We start from the raw sequence: 17393 nt of genomic DNA, 5'->3' as shown, positions 1-17393 counted from the left end.
AGTATCACATCTCTCACCTTAAATCGAAAGATAAAATGATTAAGCTTAGTGAGGAAGGCATGTCAGAAGCAAAAAAAAAGCCAAAAGCTAGGCCTCTTGTACCAGACAGCCAAGTTGTGAATGCAAAGGAAAAGTTCTTGAAGGAAATTAAAAGTGCTACTCCAGTCATTGCATGAATGATAAGAAAGCAAAACAGACTTATGGCTGATATGGAGAAAGTTTAAGTGGTCTAGATAGAAGATCAAACCAACCACGACATTCCCTTAAGCCAAAGCCTAATCTAGAGCAAGGCCCTAAACTCTCTTCTATGAATTCTGCGAGGGCTGCTAACACAACATCCATTCTGCAGCCCGTGGATTAAGGAGTAATTTCAACTTTCAAGGCTAATTATTTAAGAAATACATTTTATATGGCCGCCTTGATGGAGATCCTTCTGATGGATCTGAGCAAAGGAAATTGGAAATCTTCTGGAAAGGATTCACCATTTTAGATGCCATTAAGAACATCTATGATTAATGGGACGAGGTCAAAATACCAACATTAGTAAGAGTTTGGAGGAAGTGCATTCCAACCCTCATGGACAACTCTGAGAGGTTCAAGGCTTCGGTGGAGGAAGTTAACCGCAGATGTGGTGGGAACAGCAAGAGAACTGGAATTAGCAGTGGAGCCTGCAGATGGGGCTGAATTGCTGCAATCTCATGATAAAACTAATGACTGAGGAGTTGCTTTTTATGGATGAGCAAAGGAAGTGGTTTCTTGAGATGGAATCTACTTCTGGTGAAGATACTATTAAGATTATTGAAATGGTGACAAAAGATTTAGAATATGACATAAACTTAGTTGACAGAGCGGCAACAGTGTTTGAGAGGACTGGCTCCAATTGTGAAAGGAGTTCTACTGTGGGGAAAATGCTATCAAACAGCATGCTACCAAGAAAACTTTTGTTAAAGGAAGAGTTCATCAACGTGGCAAACTTCCTTGCTGTCTTATTTAAAGAAATTGCCACAGCCTCCCCAACCTTCAACAACTCACCACCCTCATCAGTCAGCAGCCATCAACATCAAGGCAAGACCCCCCGCCCAGTAAAAAGATGACAACTCACTGAAAACTCTAATGATGGCTAGCAGTTTTTAGCAATAAAGTATTTTTCAATTTTTTAATTTTTTCTTTTCTTTTTTAAAAATATTTAAGTAATCTGTACACCCAACGTGGGGCTCGAACTCACCACCCTGAGATCAAGAGTCACATGCTCTTCTGACTGAGTCAGCCAGGAACCCCAGCAATAAAGTATTTTTCAGTTAAGGTATATACGTTGGGGTTTTTTTAGATATGAAGCATTTAAGGCTCCAATTTAGGGCTAGAGTTCACTTTTTTAACACTACATAGTAAACTATAAAAGCCCAAACAAAATGCTTTTGTCTTATCATATGGAAAACAGCTATACAACTTATATTTTAATGGTGTTTCAGTCATAAAATAAACCATTTAATTATGGAATCTTCCTCCAACATAATCCACATAATAATTATTTTTTGAACACTTTGATGAACATAAAATGTTGTATGGTTAAACAAAATGATTCCTCTTCATCAAAATAAAAAAATACTTACATTAAACTAAATGTATTTATTTACATTAATAACCACCATTTTTATCACAATACTTAAGTTTTCTAAAATGAATACAAATGTAGGACTTAAGGCCCGAAACAGATATATTTAAACCAAAAAGTTATATAAAGTTGTTAAATTATTTGCTTCCTAATACATATTAAAACAATACTTTCTGTAAGATAATACGACCCAAACATTCGTATCAAAAGTCAATTCTTTTAGAAGGGATTGGGCAAGAAAACAGAATCACAAAACACAGCAGGCTGCCCTTCCTTCCCCTGTTCATTTCCCCCACGATTCATGCTCCTCTTTCCACCTGACCCCACTACAGACAACACAGCAATTCTTTACAAAGATACCATTTTTTTTTCTTTTTACCTGAATGTTTCGATGCTCCCTCTGACTTGATTTCATATTTACTTCTTCTAGCATGTACGGCAAATTTCGCTTTGGTGAAACAGAAGAGAACTCAGGTTAGCAAGTATGAAAATACAGATAAGTACATTTTCCTCAGTAGGAAATATCCTACTGGAATATCCAATTAGTGATGCGCAGCTTATCCAACATGAAAGTTTGCTGTAATATAACACAAGGTGGCAGTGTTTGCACTTAAAACTCCAAGTGGAAAGCATATTTAAGAATACAGGTTTTTTAAATAAATCAAGTATGATTTATTTTAAAATACGAAGACATAATAAAATTTAAAATCCTAACTGTTAAGGATTTGTTTTTACTGAAGTTACCAAGATTTAGAAAGTAGAATTTGTACGAGACACGAAACTAAAGTTGCACTATAAGGCATCATCAACCATTCCCAAAGGAACAATCTAGTACTTAAAAAGGAGGAGGAGTTATACTAATGTTGAAAAGAAGTATGGGAAGTGTTTATTTCTTTCAGCACTGATAAAATATCAAAGGGTGTGGTAAGACAGAGACAGACAATCCTCTGACCAGAGCTATATAAAAGATCTCTATAATAACTTGTTTCAGAACATGTTCTGTTTTGTACACTTACTGTTTTGAAACCTTATCCCAGCCTAGAGATTTGCTTTAATAAAAACATAACACAAGTATTAAATAAGAGAGCATATAACCTTTTTTTGGCCCAAACTGACATTTAAATCTACCTAATAATTTAGAAAGCTATGGTCTTTCTTTTTTTTGGGGGGGGGGGGGGAGAAGCTAATGCTTTAATTTTCTAAGAAATTTTTTTTATGTTTTGTATTATTTGCTGAGTCTTGTTTAACCAAGTGTTTTAACTATCATTCTAATGAGTTTGGATTTAGAGTTAGAGGGACAAGGTCCCACTAGGAAGACAGGCCATACCACGACTTGGCCCATACTACATTTCTAGCCTCATTCCTTCCAGCAAAGCACTATTCTTTGTGTGAGATCTGACCCACTTCCTCATTCTACCTTCATCCCCGCCTTCCCTGCAGAGGGTCCTTCATCTTCTGGCAGCTGCTTACCTCACCCGCCTCTCCTCCTCGGTCATGCGCACGTCACTCCTCCATGCTGACCTTCTACTGCCCCATGGATGTGTTAAACATAATCCTGCATCGGGGGTTGGTCCCTGCCCTTCCCTCTGCCCGATAAGGCTTCTCCTATAGAGCCCCATGGCTCCCTTCTCACATTCTTCACACCTCTGCTCAAATGTCACTTCCTGAGAGAGGCCTTGGCTGACCATGCCATCTAAAATAGCTTCCCGCCTTCTCGCCTCTTCATCCCCTAATCCTGTTCCACTTTTCTTCAAAGCAGATGCTATGATACTAAGTACTAGCATTTGCTCATTGCTCATTTCTCTCACCAGGCTGGGAGCAACATGAGACAGGAACTTTGCTCACTATGACTAGAACACCTAGCACCTAGACCCAGTGGTGACCCAGCACCTAGAAAAGTAATTGGCATATAGTAGGTGCCCCACAGAGGTCTGTTAAGCAAACAATTGAATAAGTCTTATTTTTAAAACTCTACTGTAGTTTTCTTGATAACAGGGACTCTATGTCCCTTAGTAGAGGAACAAATCCTATTTGCAACAGCTATTTTAAAATGTATTCAACAAAGAATGGAAATACCGAGTTTTACTGTTCCTAGCAGAATGTTAACTCCATGTATTCATTTAGGTAACTCCTAGAGCACTCAGCAGAATACTATTCCCACATTAATATTCAATAATTATTTTAAATATCTGTATATTTCAGGAATCACTTTTCTCTGCTCCCGTATAAGACAGCTGTACAGACATAACACAGTACATTTCTTTCCCCACTCTACTCCCACTGAGGTCATCTGAGGAACGGAGAGAAGGTGGAAACAGCTGTTCCCGAGAGAAAGGTAAAGTGATGGCAGACAGAACCCATGCATGAATGTAACACTTAATTCTGATGGACTGGAGAGGAAAACATGCTTTCGTACAGCTTTCAGATTCCGGTGAGAGGTAGGAGAATGACGCGCAGAGAGAATGATGATCAGAATTTCTCAGAAGGTACCTGATTACTCTCCTCAGGGTTTGGAAGGGCTCAGGTGCCTCTCCCTAGAGAAAAGCGGAAAGCCTGGAAGGGAAGAGCCAACAGAAGAGGAAGGCTGCCTACACTAGCTCTTGAGCAAGATGGTGACAGTGAGGTAAACCAGCCCCACTTACGCTAACCTGAAGAGATTAGGGGAAAACAAGAAGACATTTACTGAGACTGGGACACAAAACCAGGGTTACATAGTGATTTGGTAATAAAATTAGGGCAACGTATGAATTCTTTCATATATTGTGTTTTTTTCAAAGTCCTCTTTAAATATCAACAAGGCAAAAAAAAGTACAAAGAAAGCAAAATATTAACAGTGGTATTTAAATCATGATATATAATCAGTTTTGAATTCTGTTTTCTTCCTTTCTTAAGGCAGCAGAAGAATTTTCCCATAACAGTAAACATTTCAAGCTAATGTTTATGTTTATGATCTGCTAGGCTAAAATTCATCACTTAAGAATCTCAACAAGGTACAGTATCTCATATTTTAAGGGCTGGAGGCTCAAGGCCGGCAATCAGGAGGCTATATATTTCCCATTGGATACATTCACTGTGTCATTGTCATTGTCATTGAGACCCACGGTCTCAAGCTCAGTGATGGCATCAAAGCCTCAGGATCTTAATACTTGGGTTCTACATGGACGTGACTAACTGAGCAGAGGGAACAGCATGTACTTAAACTTGAAACAGTTATGTATAATCATTAACCAGGAAACACTTCACTGAAATTGCACAATATACAGAATTTTTTAAAATTAAAATCAAGACCTACCTGCTGTAAAGATGGTCCTTTCTTCCAAAGTTCTCTCCCTAAAGATTTAAAGAGAGAGAAAGAGACGAGAAAGGGGAACAGTAAAACAGTAGGTTATCTTGGGTAGATTACAGATTATGAATTCCCTAACTATACAATTGAGTCGTTAAAGACATCAGTTTTAAAGTTCCCTCTAAAGCTTACTACTTTACAGTTAAAATGACAGTGACTTAATTTTACCTATTAAACTGCAAAAGTATTTTTTTTTGTTATGACTACATCCAGGTGGATAATATTCAGTGTTAGGAAGGGGAGATAGTTGCAAAATACAAAATTTTAAGCACTCCTCAAATGGAAGGCAATCTGTCAATATGTATCAAAAGCTTAAAGAAATGGGTATATCCTGATATATATGATTCAATTTCTAGGAATTGATCCTAACACTATAATAAAAATATGCCAAAATATTTATGCATAACAACAGTCACTAAATCGCTATATTAGCAAAAACTGTAAACAACTTAAATGACATGTACAGAAAATTGCTTAATTCAATTAAACTTAAATATATGGAATTTTATGCATTAATAAAACCCATACTATAGACAAATTGTTTTGAGGGAAAACCCTTCAAAATTTATTATGCAAAAAATAATCTGCAGCTTACTACGAGTGACCTCTATTTCCCTCATATGGAAAAGACTGGAAGGGTATTTCTCTTCAATAAACACAGAAAAATACTTGATACAGGTATTTGATAAATAATGGTTGAATATTTTATATCCATGTTCAAACAATGATTCTTTCTTTAAAATTCTGTACGTATAAAAAAGCTAAGTGCTACAAGCCCTCCTCATCAAAAAGAAATATATACATTAGTAAAACACACTTGATTGGGCTCTTTCTCCTCATTCTTTAACCCAGTCCATAGTACAGTAGGGTTCACGTGATAAACTAGCCAACATATACACAACAGGCACTGCCGCACAGCAAGTGACTGCCGTAACGCAAATGTGCAAAGCCGCAGCACGGAGGGGGACACGTCACTGATGTGGAGCATTAAGGAATCCTTTGCTTCTCACAAACTGCAGTTCCGCCATCTGAGTCTTTAAAAGCTGCTCTTTATGAAGCTAGACTTTTCTAGCTACTTTGCTACCTACCTTTGTTGGTATTTTCTGACGCAGTCTTCAGTAAAGTCAGAATGTCCAGGTTGTCCCCAATTCTTGCATAGTAGGAGCTATCATGGCCCAGGGCATCCAGCAGGCTCACATCAGCACCATTTTTAAGTAAGACTTCGACAGCATCTTTACAACCGTACTCGCAACCCAGCATGAGAGCCGTTCTAAGAGGGAAGAACGAAGGTTAAAGACCCCGAGAAAGACCTAAGAAAATATTTCAGAAACCTTCCAGAGGCCCCCTTCCTAAAGAATAGATACTACTTTAAAAAGTCATACGTGTTATACAGATTTTACTTCCTATTTTTATCTTACATTTTAACTTCACATCTCTAAAAACATCTGCTTTCTGTTTTAGTTTGCAGAGCTAAAAACCTTGCACTACTTACCTACGTGTGTTCCTTCCACTACCAAACTAACCTCCTTTATGCCAGCTCTTCTATGTGCTACAAGTAAATCACCACAAATATCTTCCACCACTGACACTGTCGCCGCATCTGCTCAAAACCTACAGCTATAAACCCAAACTATTCACGTCCCTTGAACTGAACCTCACCCTGCAAACCTCCTCGACGAACTCCTTCTGCTCCAAAACACGAATCAGACTCCAGTTCTGATCTCTCTCCTTAAAAGAGCTTTCCTTCTCCTAACGGGGGACCTTCGCATCTTCACACTTAATTTTAAAACCTGCCTCCTCGATAAACCTTCCTTCATTATCCCCGTTATTATGGACCACTGGTTTACTCTGCCTTGACAAGATCATCACGCACTGAAACACTTAGTACAAATAGCAGTAATGCAATTAAACAACTGAATCATCATGGAAATTTAGAAGGACCCTTGAAATTATTTTGTCCCACTCCTATTTTTATTGCTGAGGAAACCAAAAAATTGCTCATGAAATGAAGTGAGTTATCCTAGATCTGACATAGTCTTTGACTGTGAATATTAGATTTCATAAGAAACGGAATCTTGCTTTTATTCTCTGTATATCCTATTTCTCTTTTCTACTCCCCAGTAGTTGCTAGAATACAATTTTATATACACCAGGCACCACCAACAAAGTTTTTTTTATTAGGGAAAAAATATTATAGATAAGAAAAGAAAAAATAGAGAGTTTTAATTTATTTTTAATTTCTTCTTAAATTTAAGATTTTATTTTTTTTTAAAAGATTTATTTGAGAGAAAGCATGAGCTGGGTGGAAGGGGGTACAGAGGGAGAGGGAGAAAGAGTCTTCAACAGACGCCATGCTACAGACTCCATGCTGGGCATGGAGCTGGAGACAGGGCTCCATCTCATGACCCTGAGATCACAGCCTGAGCTGAAACCAAGAGTCAGACACTCAACCAACTGCGCCATCCAGGCGCCCCAAATTTTAATCTATTTTTAAAACCATCTGCTCCCTAGCCTGTTTAATACACATTGCCCTACCTCATCGTGTGTGTGTGTGTGTGTGTGTGTGTGTGTGTGTGTGTGTGTGTGTGTAAATTCCAAAGCGCTTGGGAAAATATAAGATCTATAAAAAAAAAAAATAGGGCATTATACATGGATCAACCAGATGATCCCTCTCTGATCCTAAACTTTATTTTTAAAACCAATTTTCTTAATCATGCTTGGAACCAGATTATAGCATCTGCAAAAACAAAGTAATGCAAAAAAGCCACTTCCTTAATAATCACATTAATGACTTAATTGCTTAAGAATTTCCTCCTTTGAGAGGTCTGAACAATAAAAACAAGCAGAGCTATAAAATCTGACATCTAAAGACTTTTGCTATACCTATCTACTTCCACTGAACTACAAAAAAATAGGATACATGTTTAGAAGAATAAAATTAAGTGAAAAGACCAACAATTTTACTAGTAATCATTTACAAAATGCCAAAAATTTGTTATGAATTATAATGCTCCAACTAGGGAATGGGATGTATTTCAGATACGTCACTGTCTGAAACACTGGGACCATGAACATGAGAATTACAACAGCAGTGCCACGATACACTGGACCTAGAGGACGGAAGGGGAAAGTTACAGACTCAAAGCATTCGTGCGCATCAACTAAAATGACATCAAACACATAAGCAAAAATAAACACAGGAACCTCAAGGTGTGGAAATTAATTTGGTTTCAGAGAAGGAGATAGCACTATGCCCGGGCAGGCTAAGGAGAGTGAACACGTTGAGAAAGTCTCTACGGAAAAATGTCAGGCTCCAGGACACCCAAGAATCTTTACTCTCAAAAAATTCACTAACAAAGCAGACTGTAGGTGCAATTTTTTATTGTTCTCCCTCATTATCTTATCTGAGCCCATTTTTCATTAAAGATTGTTTTAAAACTTTAAAATAAACAACTGGGATAGAATTCCTCTTCTTTGGTTTTCTGACCTGAACACAGGCTCTAATCACTGCTTGTGTTCCACATTTACCCTGTCATCTTCCCCTATTTCCCTCTTCTTCCCTCATCAGACTCTGGGGAAAAAAGAGAGAGAAAAAAAAAAGAAGTGGGTGCCAATTCCAAGGAAAGAGAGACCCAAAGGGGGATGGAAAGGACAAGTCACAGTGGCGGAGTTTCAGAGTCACTGTGAATCCAGCTGGTGTATGCGGAGCTGTGATAAAAAAATTACCTGTTTTGTTTGTCTCTGGAATTAATCTCCGCCCCTCTATCTATCAGCAGTTGACATATTGTTGGCCTACACATCTGAGTAGCCAGAACCAGGGGTGTCCGCCCATCCTGACCAACAAGAAAAATAGAACAGCATGAAGACAACACATCTCCCAAGGCATAAAAGTTAGAACACGTGAGTTGAAGTGACAATAAACATGCACGGACTCACCACATCTTTGGCATTCACAGAGGCCCCATGGTCACAAAGCAGCTGTATGCTGGAAGGACAGTCTGCCATGGCTTTGAGGAACAAAGAAAAATGATAAATGGTGAACATCTGTTGGTAAGACTCATGGTGCTTTGCTACATCCATATAAGGCAAAAGTTCTTCAATTTCTAAACTACCAAGCTTCACACTGTCCGCTCTCAGCTTACCATTGTTAAGCACCCATTTCAGAAAATGGGTTAGACCGGAGCATTTTATAAATGTTGTATAATTTACTGGGACCAACGAATACTGTCACCCTTGCAGAAGACAATATACTGCTACCCTAAGTGTAAACACAGATATAAAAATCAAATTTAAATTTTCTACTTATAATATATTCTTAAATGTGGCTACAACTGACCTGAACCTTGAAGGATTAGCTCAATTTTTTTTTTAATGAGTCATACTCAGGTCTTTATAGAAGAGTCACAGTAAAAAAGGTTTGACTCATATAATTCATATTTCCTTTTAAAATCAGAGATTGTAATCTCTGCCTTTGACGATGCAAAGCAGGGTCATTTTGCTGAAAATTGTATTATAAAACCACACACTGCTTCTTCTCCAACCAACACTAGAGTTCATATTTGTATTAGGAAACAAATTATTGTTAACATCATAAAATAGGACTGTGTTTCAACTCCCGTGAGTTTTTATTAAAACTTTTTATATTATTATTATTAATAAATACTCCTCGCGAGTATTTCTTATGAGTCGAGACTAGATTATTAGCCACAAAAAGTACTGACAGTCAGCATTCTTGTGTGTGTGTGTGTGTGTGTGTGTGAAATTCCACAGAATAAAACCAAATACACATAAGAAAATCAAGTAAATTTTCATTTCTGCTGTCTTTAATCCAGCAAGTCTTTTATATAAAATATAGAATCAGTCTTTTAAAAAAATGATAAACTGAAACAATACATTAATTCAGGAATTGTAAAACTAACAACCACTCAGGGCCAATTAAAAATAAGAATGAAAAAATTACATTACAATATATTGAACCAGTAAAGTCAGTATTAAAGGTGTTACGGTGGAGAGTGGCAGCTGTCACCCAAATGTGATCACCCTTTCTTCCACAGTAATGGGGGGCTGTGCTGGGCACATGGGGGCTCCCCTGGAGACCACAGTTCCCAGACTCCCTTGCATGCAGGCATGACCACGTGCATTCGATCTCACCAGTGGAATGTGACAGGAGGGATGTGTGCTACCTTTTGACTCTAGGGCTTAAAAGAGTGGTTTATACATTCCTCCACCATCTTTCCCCTTCCTGTTAGCAGGAAAACGGAAGTGCTTGCTATCAACTTCAGCCTTAAAGATGAGGATAACATCCTAGGCAATGGAGGAAGGGAAAAATGGAAGAAAGCTGGGTCCCTGAATGGCCACAGGGAACAGAGCCACAAGCCCATCTGAACATCGGGATTATGACATGAAAGAAAGCAAGCCTGTGGGGTGTTTTAAGCCAGTGTCATTTTATAGTCTTTGTCACAGCAGCCTAGCCTTATCCCTAACTGAGACAAAACTGCTATCAGGAGTCAGGTGCTGTTAAAATAAATACCTAAATCATATGGCACTGGCTTAGCGGCTGGAGACTAGGCAGTGATTAAACATATTTCAGGCTAGAAATCTTGTGATTTTTCTCATGCTGTGGCAAACATTTGAAAGCGCTACCACCCATGATCATTTAGAAGGTGGACCACATGACGATGGAGCCTTTCGAGGTGAAGCAATAGAAGAGAGCCAAAATTTTAGTGCACATTGGCAGCTGCTTACTTTTCTAAGGTATGGTAAGAAAGAGATGAGGTCAAGCAAAAATCACCCAGTTTATGTACAGAGATGAAAGGGGATAGACAGTGTCTAGATATTTGGGACCTCAGAGATGTGGAGGAGCTATTTTCTGTGTCAAACAGCAAGATATAACACTAGTGTTGGTCACAACTTTTCTCAAGGAACTCCCACTAAGGAGAAAAAAAAAATCTGGTCTTGGAATAAATAAACATCATGGTAAGGATATTATAATCCCATTCAAGAGTATTATTTCAGATGGCTGCGAGGTGGCCGCCGTTAAATGAGGCAGTCATGACTCTACAAATAAGGACAAGAACTAAAGCAGGGATAAGAACTTCATGTCCAAAAAATAACTTTGGAGACGGACAAATGGAAATGGCTAGGGCAACAAATAAACCAGAAAGCCGACCAAGGTTTTATGGGAACTGTACTACTCCAGGTCCCAGAGGGCCAGTCTGCTAACACTCATGATTGTTCCAGCCCTTAAGCTGCCTCTTAGAGGACATGCTCTCCGCCATGCAATTTATCTGTGACCCCAGAGAATGACAGACAAGTAAGAACCTCCCAGAAGTCAGAGGTAGGGCCCACAGAGAACAACGGATAAGGCATTTCTCCTCAAAACCAAAAACCACATAGGGATGGATCATTGTGAGGCTCAAATGATAATGTATATGAAAATGCTTTGCAAATACCACCACTTTATACAAAAATAAAAAATACCTTGTGTAAAAAACGAAATCATCCTAAGAGCACATAAGACATAAAAAGGAAAAAGCTGAAATAAATTAAGCTATCAAGTTTGAAGAAATTTGTGGTATATTGCATTTTTAACGCAGGCCACTTTCACCTACTGCAGATATTACATAAACACAACAAGAGAGGGTAGCTACTTTACTTTGGCTTTCCAGTAAATTGCAGGAATGTCAGACTTAGAGGAGTCAGGCCAGAGGTCAGACTGTGGTACATTCCAAAAATACTTAATACCTAACTTTTGTCTTTAAGACACCTAAAGAATAATGCAGATAGACTTAAGATACACAAGTATGATTAATAACATCTGTGAAATTACTAGTATAAATCTTTTTTTAAAATACAGCATATTACAGTGATAATGAAATTTAGCACTGAGGCCTAAACCAACAGCTACCACCACCATTAATTAAGAAATTACTACATGCCAGGCACTATTTATAATTTAATTATAACCACTTATTGCAGTAGTATTAACTTTATTTTGCAGATGAGAAAAATGGTGTTCTGACATGTTAATTAGGTAAATGTAGTTTTTAAGAAAAAAATCATCTTCCTATTTCTCCTACCAAATCCCCCCTCCATACACACACACACACACACACACACACGCACACGCACAGAGTCACACGGTGCTTGGAGCTTCCTTGAGAGCAGAAGCATGTTTGTTTATCTTTGGACTTTCAGTATCTAGCAAACCAGCCTGTAAATGTTGGCTGAATGAATCTTTTTAAGCTGTACGATCAAATAAATTTCATATTCGTGTAAACAAAAACTTCATACTATTCTCTTTCTCCAGGAATTATACAAATATATGCATATCAAAGCTTGGAAATTAACTTAAATGCCTAGCGGTTTCAACAAGTACTGGCTATGTCCAAGTGGAGCCCTCACTTACCTGCGTCGTGAAGTGCGGTTCTTCCCTGCAGATCTACGTGTTCAGTGGGACAATTGTACTGTTAAAACACAGAAATTTAGTCAACTGGGAGAGTTTTACTTTAAAGTTAAACACCTAGACTCAAATGAACAGCTGTTATTTAATCTTAAAATATTCCATTTATCAAAAAACCTAAGGACTACTAGACAAGCCACTAAATATTTTGACATGAAACAAATATAATAACATTATACTGTAAATTCAAGTGTTTCACCAAACAGGAAAACATATGGTACGTTATAATAGCATGGGATGTAGGAACTGTTATTGTTTGGGGTTTTTTCTCACCGAGAGTTAAAATTTGAACTGAATCAGGAGAAACAAATGAGTTCTGCTGTGAAACTTAGCGGTAACAATGTTTATGGAAATGGAGGACTGGACCCTTTAACTGAAAACTTTCTTCAGCCCACTAGTTCCAGGAATTTTGTGGCTGCCTGACTACAAGTTTAACGAATGGTATTGATACCACATAGTCTAAGTGACTGATGTTTATACAGAAATATATAGCTCCTATGCTGTATCACTTTATGTCATAGACCAAACGACAGAAAATTCCAGTCTCCAGCTAATGTCAACAGGAAGGTCAAGCCTTTGTTATTTATTTTTAATACACTGAGTTATGCGATTTACTTCCCTCAGAGTTTTTGCTTTTTATTGTTCACATTCTTTCACAAATGATGGGAAAGAAATTACGTAAGCTAACAGTCAAAATTAACCTACTACTCTCTTTGATCTTGAATTCCAAAAGCACACTGAAAACACATCTATTATTTGCAGTCAAAATAACGAAGCCAAAGTATTAACCACTTTTACTACCTGTAGGAGTTTTTGTAGACACAATGCATGCCCGTACTTCGCAGCCAGGTGAAGAGCATTTCTTCCTATTAAAAAAAAATAAGATATACATGAAGGGTTCTTTTCTTCACAAGTGAATTTTCCATAGAAATGTGATTCATTTCTCCAAGATTAGTTGACAAGATACTTAATTTGTAAGCATGCTTTCACTCAGGTTGATATTTTAGTAAGAGATAACGTATACACCAAAACAACGAAGATGGGAAGAAAAATTAAACCTACAAACCCAGAAAGAGCAAGAACTTTGTCTTACTCACCACTGTATCTCCGATACCTAGAGTGGTGCCTGGGACAGAGCCAGTAATTAAAGTCAGCCAGGAAAGACAGGAGGGAGGGAGAGGAAGAGAAGGAGAAAAAGAGAATGGGAATAGGAGAGCAAGAAAGATACCTAGATTTCTCATACTATTTCTCAACAGGCAATGTGGACACTAAAATACAGGAAGTTAAGAGACCTAAGTCAAAGAAACTAATTTTCAACTAAAATTGAAAGTTCACTAGGACTGTGTCCCTGAAAATCAGACAACTTGTTCAAATATGATGTGTATTAAAATGTGCCATTTTAAAGGAAACAAATCATCTGAAGGGTTAACTCTGAATACTAAAAAGGTAAAGTTGCAGACAACATTCTACGTCCAAACATGATTTCTCCTAATTATATTTCTTTACGCATACATCTCATTGGATGTTGAAAGATAAAAGGGTTTTACCAGGCCATTCCATCTTCCAATCTTTCGTGCTCTTAACTTTCCTCTCACTTCACAAACCTCTCAAAACCTGATCTGGCTTCACTGGCAGACCCTTTTGCTAGAAGAGAAGTCATTTGTGTTCCGTTCATCCTAGATGAAGGAATACACTAACTTCAACACTTTCAACTCTCACTCAGTTTTATATGAGTTTAGATAAGTGGATTAAGTTTTCCTGGGTCTGATAACTTCTGTGTACTGACTAACCAGGTTCTAGAACAAACAGCAGTGAGTCCAGCTTTTTAAACAGGTACAGATACAACATCTTCATCCATACCTAAACATCCTCTAGTTACAAATAAGTCAGATGTGATGATTTCAAATTTCAATTTGTTACTGTTAATGGACAAGCTTCCTAGAATTATTTTACACTGTGAAGAGTGACAAGGAAAACTATCATTTAGGGATGCCTGGGTGGCTCAGTTGGTTAAGCAACTGCCTTCGGCTCAGGTCATGATCCCAGGGTCCTGGGATCAAGCCCCGTATCGGGCTCCCTGCTCAGTGGGGAACCTGCTTCTCCTTCTCCTTCTGCGGCTCCCCCTGCTTGTGCTCTCCTGCTCTCTCTCTGTCAAATAAATAAATAAAATCTTTAAAAAAAAAGAAAGAAAGAAAGAAAACTATCACTTATATGGAAAGTAAGAGACAGTATGGAGTAGGACGGTAGGGACGGTCCCTATTGTTCAACACAATGGGTCACACAAAAATGTCAGGTCGGGTATTTCCTTAGCCAAACCCAAATCCAGCCACTTGAGATAATGTAGTAAAAAAAAATTAAGGAAACATCAAATCTAAAGCACAATACTGTGAATTACACCCAAGGTGCCTACCTGGTAAGACCTAAGTCATAAATACCTCAAAACCAAAACCACAATTACTGGAAATATGGTTATTTTCAATATACTTCTGTACTGCTAGCAAATAAAGGAGTTAAGATAAAATACATAATTTTTTAAATCAAACTATTATTGAATATCCACATCTGGATTATAACAGAAACTATTACATCAAAATAAGACAAGGTCCTTGTCCTCAGGAAAGGATAACTCTAAAGACAAAAATAGTAAAACAGGGCAAATACAAATATAACTAAACAAGAGCAAAAACAAAAGACAAAGAGTTTAAGCAGAGTATGTCAGGACGCAGCATACAAAATGATGTCTGCTGAGCCTGGGAAAGCATTTAAGCTTGATCTGCACTGAAGGAGCGAGGGCAAAAGTCACTAGATTGGCCACTAGGCAAAAATATCCAGAGTAGAAAGAACACAGACAAAAAATAAGATAGATACATGTTTAAATTAGAATCAGAACAATAAATAAACAAAGTGTAAAGAGCTCTAAAGAGGTACATAGTTAGCCCCAAATTGCTATAAATATTCTTCTGCATTGATGGAATGCTTTTGTAAGTAATTAACATATTCCTTTTGTTTTAAAGATCTTATTTATTTATTTGTCAGAGAAAGAGAGAGGGAGCGACACAAGCAGGGGGAGCCGAGGGAGAAGCAGGCTCCCCACTGAGCAAGGAGCCCAACGTGGGACTCGATCCCAGGACCCTGAGATCATGACCTGAGTGGAAGGCAGATGCTTAACCCACTGAACCACCTAGGCGTCCCAGTAATTAACATAGTCTTTTGTTCGTCATTCAAAGGTGACAGAGTTTGGTCTTCAATTTAAAATTTGATGTATCTTTAGGTAAAGATTCTCCTCACTGAGATCTCTCTTTTCCTCTGCCTCCCTTCCATTTCTAAACACAGTGCTGGTTTAACTGTAATGTGTTTATTTGTCTCTCTATGGAATCACAGGATAAAACTGTTAAGGAAATTCTGGTTCTAGGTCATCCCTACATTTAATTGAGTAACAAAGTAGACCTGCAGAGAAATAAGCTGTCAAGAGAACTGAGAATGGTTATCCTAAGAAAACCAGCACACACACTGACATGGTCTATCTTGTGCTGTGCAGACAAACTTACGCTGTACGATTTTAAAAGACAGACATGGGTACAACTCAGTTTAAGCAGAAGGCATAGTAAGAAACAGACTTAAAATTGCCTACAAGAAGTAATTTTTTTAAAAACCTAGATAACCAAATACAGAACAGGTCTCCTTGTGGTTAAGGACATAGACTCCAGCCGCAGCGCATCCACTGAAGGACCGGCGGCCGGTTACTGAATGGCTGGCTCCATGCCTCGCAGCCTCGCTGGGATGGCGTGAGGACACAATGAGTTAGTATGTGTGAAGTGCTCGGCAGAGCTGCATGTGCTGCATCAGCTCTTCTTGCTATGATAATTCTTGGTAGTGCTGTTGTTATGAGGCAGTTAGTTCCCCATCGCGAGAAATGTCTAACCAAATCTCGAATGACATCATGACAGCAAGGATTCATAGAGTCCAGAAGATATGAGTATAAACGAAATGGCCCCTAATGGTTCTTCCAACTCTGAGATTTTAGGATCCTGTAATATTACCAAGACCGCCACTGGACCTCAGTCTCCAAACGCTAATCAGTTCAGCGATCCTGTCTCCTAAATGCCCTGTACTTTACCCCTCCAAGACCAATGATACCGCAGAAGTGAACTTTTTCTCAACTATTTAAAAACAGAAAATTGAGGACATCTCTCTGGAAATCATACTTCGGTCTGAAGAACATTAGCAGGGGACAAGGCTTGTCCTCTCTTTCTGTTTTATAACTGACTACGGCAGCAAACGTACCAGCAGTGTCGGTGGTTGTAATATCAACTCCATGTATAAGGATGGCGTTCAAACATTCAAGATTCCCCTTGGAGGCCACAACATGGAAGCTAAACAAAAAGAAAATATGTGTCATGCCATAGAAACTATGAAACATTGACTTAAATGTTACGCTAATGTCACCTTTTATTCAACACACACACACACACACACACGTTTTGAAAGCTACATAAAACACCTATATATTTTCTACCAGAAAAAAGAAACCTATCCCTTATTACTGAAACACTAATTTTAACCCAAATTTACATAAGGAGCCAATACGCTCTAGAAATACCTCCTTAGAACCAATGGAATACTCCCATGTTCACTAGTCTTAATAATAGAAAACGTACGCCATAATACCATTAACTCTACAGTTTATTACTACTCGGTAGTGCAGGCACTGGTGCTGGGGACTTGATAAATGCACTGAAAAATTTCTATCAGATCATTTTGCTTCGTTTCAAGTACACTGAAACTGCCAAAACAGATGAAGTTATAGCAGAATGCTAAGACCAAACACAGATCAACACTCATCCCTTCTTTTCAGAATTACCAAATTAAACCTCACATAGAAAAGCCTTCGAAATAACAAACTAAGCTACACTTGGAAAGTCGTAAAAGAGCTGGTGTCATCGTCCCCCAAAGCAGCCACAACTACCACCTAATTC

At 38.2% G+C, this 17393-nt stretch overlaps 1 protein-coding gene across 3 annotated transcripts in view; it reads right to left on the bottom strand.

The window, feature by feature from the left end:
• The window catches only part of UACA (uveal autoantigen with coiled-coil domains and ankyrin repeats), a 90139-nt gene that overhangs the window by 19708 nt on the left and 53038 nt on the right, over window positions 1-17393 (bottom strand). For all 3 annotated transcript variants that reach the window (XR_004625515.1, XM_034660738.1, XM_002922326.4), the window contains exons 3-10: window positions 16702-16790; window positions 13219-13283; window positions 12364-12421; window positions 8892-8962; window positions 8682-8788; window positions 6044-6225; window positions 4905-4942; window positions 1992-2060 (exon numbers count right to left, since the gene is read on the bottom strand). Coding sequence is in view for 2 of the 3 variants with exons in the window: in XM_034660738.1 (XP_034516629.1) it covers window positions 1992-2060; window positions 4905-4942; window positions 6044-6225; window positions 8682-8788; window positions 8892-8962; window positions 12364-12421; window positions 13219-13283; window positions 16702-16790 (679 nt within the window). In the remaining variant the exon portion in view is untranslated. The remainder of the gene's footprint in view (window positions 1-1991; window positions 2061-4904; window positions 4943-6043; window positions 6226-8681; window positions 8789-8891; window positions 8963-12363; window positions 12422-13218; window positions 13284-16701; window positions 16791-17393) is intronic.

This window comes from Ailuropoda melanoleuca, chromosome 5, assembly GCF_002007445.2.
Source record: "Ailuropoda melanoleuca isolate Jingjing chromosome 5, ASM200744v2, whole genome shotgun sequence".
Lineage (NCBI taxonomy): Eukaryota > Metazoa > Chordata > Mammalia > Carnivora > Ursidae > Ailuropoda > Ailuropoda melanoleuca.
The sequence above is the reverse complement of the archived record's forward strand: the minus strand, read 5'-3'. Positions and strand labels throughout refer to the sequence as shown.